This window comes from Penaeus vannamei, chromosome 6 (assembly GCF_042767895.1).
Source record: "Penaeus vannamei isolate JL-2024 chromosome 6, ASM4276789v1, whole genome shotgun sequence".
NCBI classification, from domain to species: Eukaryota; Metazoa; Arthropoda; class Malacostraca; order Decapoda; family Penaeidae; genus Penaeus; species Penaeus vannamei.
The window spans coordinates 41,001,983-41,011,982 of record NC_091554.1 but is presented as its reverse complement, the minus strand read 5'-3'; the positions used below and the strand labels follow the sequence as shown (position 1 = coordinate 41,011,982).

At 49.1% G+C, this 10,000-nt stretch overlaps 1 protein-coding gene across 1 annotated transcript in view; it reads left to right on the top strand.

Moving 5' to 3' along the window:
• The window catches only part of LOC113815885 (transcription factor sem-2-like), an 11,484-nt gene that overhangs the window by 266 nt on the left and 1,218 nt on the right, over positions 1-10,000 (top strand). Inside the window, exons 2-3 of the mRNA XM_070122994.1 lie at positions 7,019-9,386; positions 9,645-10,000. The exon at positions 9,645-10,000 is cut by the window's right edge and continues 1,218 nt beyond it. Coding sequence (XP_069979095.1) covers positions 7,019-8,140 — 1,122 coding nt within the window. The 3' untranslated portion in view covers positions 8,141-9,386; positions 9,645-10,000. The remainder of the gene's footprint in view (positions 1-7,018; positions 9,387-9,644) is intronic.

Below are 10,000 nucleotides of genomic sequence, written 5' to 3'. Positions count from 1 at the left end.
CGAGTTTTGTGGACTTTGTTTTTGGTGGGCCTGTCGCTCCCTGCAGCTCTGCGCCGTGACGCGAGGATGACACCAGCCCAAGTGACACTGTCAAGGGGACACTCTCCCTGGGTTTAGTTCAACATATGTGTCGATGATTTTTTATATTATTGGATTGAAAGTTGTGAGGGATAGTGTGATAGTGAGGGAAGAAGGGAGGACAGGATGCATGTGTGTTGTTGTTTATGACGACTCTCCCAAGTAGGGTAATGTGTCAACTAATAACACGATTATTTTGTCATATCTCTGAATGGAGCTCTAGATCAGATTTTGGATCAGATTATAGATATTGACAATTAAGCGCCTTAAGTTAACTCTGGGGAACTTAGGTCGTGCTTTGGAAATTTCAAGCGAGGTGATGAAGCATTTTTGAACTTAGGCCGACACGACAGATCAAGCAGCGATGCCAACGACAGTCTTGCAGCGTCAAAGTGTAACGTCACGCCTATCTGTTACACAAGAATATGTCACATTTCCTGTAATTATTGTTCGGACGAGATTCGGAAACCAGGACTTGCTCATAGTGGGGTGTATTGGGGGTGGGGGGGTGTGGGGGGTAAACTTAACTTGGGGAAAGACGTGAATAATACCAATAAAATGAGAAACAACGTCATTTGTTAACGGGAATACCTCCATACGTGCATTTCAAGAGGTATCGATAAGTGAGTCGGCTGGCCTAACGTCCCTGTCCCTCGTGGCCAAAGAAGCAACAGTTTATGTAAGTCTCAGCACAGTGGGCCAGCCAGTCGATCTCCTCGGCTGATTCTTCAGGCATTTCCTGATTCAACCACTTGTCTGATAGGGTTTATCTAGTGCGTGACATATTTAGGTGTAGTTGTTTAAGGATAATCAGTGTGATTAAGATTATTTAACTTGTTTTTTTGTGTGCGTGTGTGCTGGTTCGGTTGGATGTAGGCCTATGTTTGTTATTGTTTTAATCTTTCGAAGTTTTTTGAAGTGTTTCTTCTCCGATTCGACTGTTGTTGGGGTGATAAACATTTTTGACACCTGGCACGCAGCGTGGGTGACATATCGTGCCACACACTCACTCACTTGTTGATAACGGCGAGAGGGGGAGAGAGAGAGAGATAACATTTTGGGAAAAGCTCGACTGGATTTAACTCTTGTTGCGTTCTATTGGTGTTGACATTTCGCTCGTCTTCGCTACAGTGTCAGACCATGCGTTGTATTTCCTTGATTTAGCATTAGTTAGGGAAGTTTGTGATGACTTGTGTGTGTAATGTGATGTAGTTCAGCCGAGAGAGAGAGAAAGGGAGAGGGAGAGGATATAGAAATGTCAACTGTTTTATCACGTGTCCCACATTCTTCGCTCGTGTGAGAAAGAGGGATAATAACCTTTTGTAGAGTCGGTACGAGCTGCGATAAGAAAGATAATCTGGATAAAAGTTATTTAGCTTGATCGCACGTACATCAGAAGGTCACGGAGTTCGGATAATTATAATTTCTTTTTTTTTACTTCATGAACTCACGCTTATAAATAGTTTAATGAAACAGTTCATTAACCTTGAAGGAATGTTTATGAGGAATGGGTGTTAATGAGATCAGCTCCAGTGCATGTTGAGTTTATTGCATCTATAATAATATAGAATAAGCTAAATTTCAGGAGCGTCTCTGACTGTTAACGGTTTTCCTTTGTTGTCGTTATACTAAAGTTTGCAGCGTTGAGATATTCATAGATAAAAATATATCAAAAACTATGACGAAGGTTCTAAGCGTGTTAATAAGACCTTGAAAAAAGTCACAGCGACTGAGCGTTACGTGAGAATCTGCAAAGGTCGGTTATTATATTTTATCTGCTCGGCTCGTGTGTGTGTGTGTGTGTGTGTGTGTGTGTGTGTGTGTGTGTGTGTGTGTGTGTGTGTGTGTGTGTGTGTGTGTGTGTGTGTGTGTGTGTGTGTGTGTGTGTGTGTGTGGTTTGCTCTATGTAGGGTTGGATGTTTACATTTCAACTTTAATATGAGATTTTGTAATGAAATATAGTGCACATTCTAGCGACGAGAACTACGTACTTCGATCCCAATGCATGTAGTTCCCAACGGTAAACTCGGGAGGACTGAACCCCCTCCTCCCTTACCCCCCCACCCCCACCCCCTCCCACAGCCAACAAGGGGAAAAAAAATAAACGGACATAACGACAAAGAAATTAATAAATCAACCTCAAAATTCCATGCGAAACGTAACGAAATCGCGACCAGAAAATAGGCAATAACGACAACAACAAAACCGACGCTTACTCTCTCTCTCTCTCTCTCTCTCGCTCTCTCTCTCGGCTTCGCTCGCGCCTGAACGAAAACTTGTGCAACTGGCGCGGGTGTGAGAACCAAATAGAATAACACACTTTATTAGACGGAAACGCTGAAAAGTGTGTCTATATCTCTTCGATTCCACATCTTTCCGTGTCGCGAGGAATGTTGAAGAAAACCGTCATTGCTGTTGAACGTTACGAAGCGCCGAGAAAAGTAGAAATGTATAAATGGATATTATCAGTACCTCGAGAGTGAACTGGAGGAATCATTTAATAAACTACCGACGAGGCAAGCGCTGGTCTTTTCGGTGACGTCACGGATCAAAAATACCTTGTATATACACGTCAGGAGAGGAAGAGAAACGAAGGATGGAGAGAGAGAGAGAGAGAGAGAGAGAGAGAGAGAGAGGGAGAGAGAGAGAAAGAGAGAGAGAGAGAGAAATAGATCGATAGATAGATAGCCAAACAGATAGACAAAGAATTCAAAAAGAAATGAAAACGGTTCAAGAGACGAGAAAGAAGGAAAGGAAGAAAGACCCAGGTCCCTCCACGAGGCGAGGAGAGGAACAAGGCCAACAAGCAAACGTGAGCTATACTACTCGCCACTCACTGTTGCTGAGGCTAAACCTTTTCCTCTCTCTCTCTCTCTCTCTCTCTCTCTCTCTCTCTCTCTCTCTCTCTCTCTCTCTCTCTCTCTCTCTCTCTCTCTCTCTCTCTCTCTCTCTCTTTCTCTCTCTCTCTCTCTCTCTCTCTCTCTCTCTCTCTCTCTCTCTCTCTCTCTCTCTCTCTCTCTCTCTCTGCTTAACGTCCATAATGCCGAATTTTACACCAAATATATAGTTTCGGATAATACATCGGGAGCCTCTCGTTCGGATTTCCACTTCGGTTTTTGAATTTGTGAAGGGGATTTTTTGTTGTATCGGTTCGATATGTGTTTGGATTTGTTTTTCTTTATTACTTCGGGTTATTTAGGGGTTTGGATATAGGAGGAATAGGACTTAAAGGGGATGATAAGGACACTGTCACTGAAATAGTCTCTCTCTCACACACACACTCTCTCTCTCTCTCTCTCTCTCTCTCTCTCTGTCTCTCTCTCTCTCTCTCTCTCTCTCTCTCTCTCTCTCTCTCTCTCTCTCTCTCTCTCTCTCTCTCTCTTCCTCCTCCTCCTCCTCCATTCCGCTCTCTTTTCTCCTTTCTCTCCCTCCCTCTTTCACCCCCCTCCCTCACCCTTTCCTCCCCCTTCTCCCTCTCCCTCTTCCTCTTGCTCCCCTCCCAAAACATAACGGTAAGGGAACAACGGTGAGGGAGGCATTCCACGCAAAATACAGTAGTTGCAGCAGTGAGAGAGGGAAGGGGAGGGGAAGGAAGGAGGGAGGGAGAGAAGGGGAGGGAGGGAGGGAGGCAGGGGAAGTAAGGGAAGGAGGGAAGGAGGGAGAGTAGGGGAGAAGGGGAGGGAGGGAGGCAGGGGAAGTAAGGGAAGGAGGGAGGGAGGGTGGAGGGGGACGAGGAGAGAGGGAGGAGAGGAGGGGAGAGATAGGGGGAGGGAAGGGTGGGAAGTGGTTCAGACTCCCAGGGTCAAATACTGGTCTTTCTGTAATAGTGTTCGGGCTGCAGGTGATAAGGAAGAGCCAGAGAGAGAGAGAGAGAAAATGTGGACTGTAATTTCGCTCGCGGTGGTGAGGGCGTTGTTATGAGGGAAAGAGGGAGGGGGGGAGGGAGGGAGGGAGGAGGGCATTTTGACGTAGAGTGGAGGTGCTTCGTATCTTGGATAGAATGATAGATAGACAGATCGAAGGTAAGCAGGCAGGGAGACATAGCTCGATAGATAAGCTGGTAGATAGATAGATAGACAAAGAGATAGATAAAATGCAGAAGTTGCAGTCAGATAGACAAAGAAATACACAAAAGACAAAGAGATAGACAAAAGACAGAAGTTGCAGTTTCCTTCTCGTATTGACGTACCCTTACCTCTCGCATAATAAGATTCTGGACAGGTAGATACACCAGAACATGGGGGGGGGGGGAAGTGACACAAACAAAAAGCGCTTTTTTGACACCGACCAACGAAATCGTCACAGAATCGACACAACACTCCCGGAGCACGCCAGGGATCAATCACGAGGACCAGAGCTGCTTTAATAGGATCGTTAATTGATTAATGGAGAGAGAAAAAAAGAGAAGGTTGCTTATGATACCCATCCCTTTGCTTTATGTTAATCGCATGCCTTGTTGTGCATGTTGCTGATTAAGGAGAGGGGGGGGTAGGAGGAGAGGAGGGGATAGGGGGATGGAGGAGGGAAGTGGAGTGGAAGAGGGAGGGGATGGGGAGGAGGGAGAGGAAGAGAGAAGAGCAAAAATGAGATGTTATGCTGCGGTTGTTGGAAGAACGGAGAAGAAGGACACGAAGAAAGAGAAAAACGGAAGGGGAGAAAGAAAGAATCAAGAGGGACAAAGAAACAAACAAACAAACGAAACACCGAGACATTAATTAGAAGGTCGAGAGGTTAAGACTCTAAAGTGTGGGACTTTCAGTACCAGGCAGGTAATAGTGGGTGGGGGTGGGGGGTGGGGGGGGGGTCTTAAGTATGGGTGTCCGTTGGTCTGGACGAACATCAGGGGTAGTACCCAAAGAGTTGCAGCCTCCCCCTCCCACTTACTCCACCCAGCCAATGCAATCCGTCTCCTCCTCCTCCACTCCCTCCCTCCCTGCTTCGTCCCCCTTCCTCGGCATGATGCAAACCTTATTCGTCTGGCGGTATCCTCTGGCATCCAGGCTCAGTCAGATCCTGGTCACACATGAAGTCGCGTGACCCTAACCCCGCTTGATCGAGATCGACTAATTGACGAAACGCGCCTGGGCGAGTTGAGGAGGGAAGCTGTGTATGATATGAAGGGGGAGGTCCCTCGTGATTTTGAAAGGGGGGTAAAGTCGAAAGGCGAGTGTGGGGAGGAGAGGTTCTCTTTCTCCTCTTCTCTCTCTCTTTCTTCTTTTCTCTTCTTCTTCTCTTTCCTCTTCTCTTTCCTCTTATCTGCTTATCTCTCTCCTCTCCCTCTCCTCTCTTTCTCCCTCTCTCCTCCCCTCCCTCCCTCCCCTCCCCTCCCTCCCTCCTCTCCTCTCAGTGAGTGTGTAACAATCGTATCTGTTGTATAAAAGAAAGCTGGGTGTGTATCCGTGTCTGTTTTGTACGTGTGTGTGTGTGTGTGTGTGTGCGCGGGGTGTTCGTAGCCATCACCGTAATGACGTTTTTGTACAGTCCCTGGCAAGGCCGAGAGTTCCCCTACCTCAATCCCCCCCCCCCTCCTCCTCCCCCTCCTTCCCCTCCCCCTCCACCCCCTCCTTCCCCTCCCCCCTCCCTGAACACAACTCTGTCTGGAGTTTTTGTCCGTGTCGCAGGAGAGGACATGTGGGAGGGGAGGGGGCAGAGGAAGGGGTCATGAAACAGGGGAAGGTGTGAGTGAGGGATGAAGATGAGGGCAGTGAAACCTCTTTCGGACAGGGGAACAGGATAAAACCTGTAGATGGATTTTTTTTCTACATTTCTTCGTAGGTTTTGCAGGTTCTCTCTCTCTCTCTCTCTCACCCTCCCCTCCCCTCCCCTCCCCTCGCTCCTTCCCCCCTCCCCTTACCTCTTCCCAATCCGAACACGGGAGTGAAATGGAATAGAAATCTAGTTGTGATATATTTTTTTTATTTCCCCATCTTCCTCCCCCTCCTCCCTCCCCCTCCCCCCTCCCCCCTCTCCCATGTCTTCCCCTTTTTCTCCCCTCCCCATTTTTTTCGTCTTTTCCCCTCCTCCTTCAGGTCGTTTCTCCGTCTCTCAGCGCTGATGTGGCTGAGATTGCGATAAAGTTGGTATTGGGAAAAGAATCCCTTTGATAAAAGCTGTTCTGACAAGTTTGGACGGCGGGAGGGGAGGGGGGGGAGTAGGTGTTAAAGGGAGAGAGGGGGGGGTAGGAAGAGAAGGGGAAGGGAGGGGGTGTTGCGTGGAAACAGATTTTTGAGAAGTTTTTACGTTTGTTGATTAGGATTTTACCTTTTCGCTCTCTCTCTCTCTCTCTCTCTCTCTCTCTCTCTCTCTCTCTCTCTCTCTCTCTCTCTCTCTCTCTCTCTCTCTCTCTCTCTCTCAACCCCCCCCCCCCTTCCACTCAAAGCCCCACCCTACCTCCTCGCAATAAAAGAAAGTAAAAGGAAAGGCAACAAACACTCAACAAGTTGTCACCAAGGGATAGAGAAGCAACGCCATCTGTTGGTGGGACGGGAACACTCTCCAGATGGGGGACGCTTCGTGATTGTCATGTGTCGTTTAGTGCTGATGGCGACGTGTGGCAGTAATTTCATTGCGGCGTGGAGTGAGTGAGAGAGGGAGGGAGGTAGGGAGGGAGGGGAGAGGAGGGGGAGGGAGAAGGAAAAGGATAGGGTGATGAGGGGAGGGGATAGGAGGGTGAGTAAGAGGGGAGGGGAGAGGAAAGGGGGAGGGTGAATGTGTATGTGGTGAGGAGGGGGGGGGTGAGAAAGGGTAAGGGGCAGGGAGCGAGAGCGTCGGTTAATGACAGAGAGAGGAAACGAACCGTGATAATGACAGCCTGTCCGAGCGCATACGACACTGATGTTTAGATTTGCCTTCCGTGAATTACGTTTTGATTGAGTTTGATATTTTTTCCCTCCCTCCGCTTCCGACCCGGTGGCTGACCGTTCTCCCCGTCTCTTTGCAGACCAAGAAGCACCCTCCGAACCACATCAAGCGCCCGATGAACGCCTTCATGGTGTGGTCGCAGATGGAGCGCCGCGAGATCGTCAAGTTCGCGCCCGACATGCACAACGCCGAGATCTCCAAGCAGCTGGGGCGCCGCTGGAAGCTGCTGACGGAGGAGCAGCGCCGCCCGTACCGCGAGGAGGCCGAGCGGCTGAAGGAGCTGCACCTCCGCGAGTACCCCGACTACAAGTACCGCCCGCGCAAGAAGGGGCAGAAGGGGCAGCTGCGGGGCGTCTCGGACAAGAACGGCGGCAAGGTGACCAAGGCCAAAGAGAGCCACGGCGGCGGCGGCGGCGGGCGGGAGAAGGCCAAGAGCGTGGTCAACGTGATCAGCAACACGCGCATCACCCACACTCAGGGCCTCGAGGTCGACCACAACAAGCTGGGCATCAAGATCACCATCGACGACGACTTCAAGCGGTCGCACATGATGCCCCAGAACGGCGCCATGGCCCTCACGCCGCAGTCCCCTCCCGAAGTGCCCGCCAGCCCGCCCTGCGACCTGCCAGACTCGCCCGAGAGTGCCTCCATGTACGACGACCAGCAGGCCTTCAGCTACAACCCCGCCCACACCGCCCACTACCACTCCAGCACCAGTTCCACCGCCTCGTCGCCCTCCACTCACACCATCAGTCGAACCAGCCTCACGCTCAGCAGCGCCACGTCCATCCACAACGTCATGTCGAGCCTCAGCACCGCCAGCATGATCAAGCAGGAGCCCGAGGACCCTCTGTACGAGGCCGTGTACACGCCCCAGAGCCTGGCCTCGCCCGGCCTGGCCTCGCCGCTCTGCGAGACGCCCACCACGCCCCACATCAAGACGGAGCTGAAGCAGGAGACGCCCAGTCCGAGCGCCTCGCTGGCGGTGGACCACGCGAGCCTCGACGACCTGTACAACATCACGGACTTCATCTCCGTCACGGACATCAAGATGGACTTGGCTGACATCGACTTCGACGCCGTCAGCACGAGTTCGGGGTCCCACTTCGACTTCTCGAGTGTGGCCGACGAGACGGACCACCTCCTGTCCGACTGCGGGATCTCCCACACCTGGATCGGCTCCGGCGCCTTCCTGCAGTAGGCAGGAAGCCCCGGGGCGCGTGATCCAAGGGCGCGTCCTTTTTTCTCCTCCCCTCTTTCGTGTAGACAACGAAAGACAGACTTTTTAAGATATAACACTTCTGTCCAGCATAGACTTAACAGTACTCTAGTGAAGTCATTAGTATTGTACACGAGAGATCTGTTGGACGGGACCAACTGTCCTACCCAGCTTACAAAGCCTCCATAACGGTGCCAGTGCCTTCAACCATTGTTTCCTATGACCTTTTTAACAAAAAATAAAAAGTTAATGAAACAGTACACAGAACAGACGAACCAAAAACAGTAATAACAAACCAGTTAAACCGCAACTTACCGCAGTCTGGTCAATATAATGGTGCACAAAGATCATCTCGGTGATGAGACAAACTTTAGCCTTAGCAGCCCAGCCATAATGCATGTGAAACAGTCTAGTTGGTGGACGACGACCCGCAGCGGGAGAGTCGTCCTTCTGGTAAACCAGTATTCTCCACGTCGTACCGTATTGTATGAGGCTTTTTTATTTTTGATTTTTATTTATATGTCTTCTGTGGAAGTGATGAACCATTTTGAATACATATGTTGATCGGAATTTTTAAAAAGGAACCAAATTTCTAGTGAGGGCAAGTGGGGCTTTGGAAGAAAGAAAACAGAGGAGATACAAAACAGTCATCCTAACAAGGAAATGAGAGGGAGTCTCGCAGTGTAAACAAATACTACTAAACATGTCTTTCTATTGGATCGCCAGTCCACTCATATAGTTTGTTGTAATATTCTCCGTTGGTGAGGAGGCTCAAAGGAACAAAGAAAAGAGATTCTTTAGTTCTGTAAGGAACAAGTCCCTAACAATGTTTGCCATCTTTTTGTTGTAATGTTTGTGAAGAGAGAGAAGGAGGAGGTGTGGATTCTGCTGAAGAAGTGGAAGAGATCGGAAGAAAAGGAAGAAGAAGAAGAGGTCGATGATTGGTGGCTGGAGGCTTGAAAAAAACAAAAAAAAAAGAAGTCCCGACTGCACAACATCAGGCGACGCTGGTTCAAGAAAAGGCGAATTGGTTGAAGAAGAAGAAACAAAAAAAAAAAAAAGGAATTGACGAAGACGGTCGAAGATCAAGAACAAAGAAGGAAGGAAGACGAAAAGAAGAGTCTCGATGGTGAGGCGGAAGGATCACCCGTTGAGCTGTTCTTGTGCAGGTCTTCGGTGTTGGGCGAAGGAGAGCCAAGACGCTGCTGAAGGAGCCTAAACACTGCAGGTGAGATGAGGTCACTTTGCCTTCGTGGATATGTGCATCTATATAATTTTTGTACTTCATTTTTTCCTTTATTATTGTTCCTTATTTATTTATTTATTTATTTATGTAGATTTTCAACTGAACGTTTCATAACACTTGAAGTTACTTTTTGTTAATTATTTATTTTTAATTTTTACATATAAATTTATAACTCTACGTTTGATAACACTTGTAGCAACCGACGATATTAACCTCGTTCTTTTCTCTTTTCCTTCACAGATCGAGCCAAGAGAGCAAACCTTTAACTTGTGGTGTGACAACCTGAGGCGGTGACAGTCCATGGCAGTGACAGCCAATGGTGATGACTGCCCATGGTGGTACGACAGCCTGTGGTGGTGACAGCCCATGGTGGTACGACAGCCTGTGGTGGTGACTGCCCATGGTGGTACGGCAGCCTGTGGTGGTGACAGCCCATGGTGGTACGGCAGCCTGTGGTGGTGACAGCCCATGGTGGTACGGCAGCCTGTGGTGGTGACAGCCTCGACCAATGAACGTCAAGGAAAACCCGTGGGCATTTGGGGAGACAGTCTGAGTGACGTCATCAGTGCAATAAGCCAATCGCAAGGCAGTTCAGT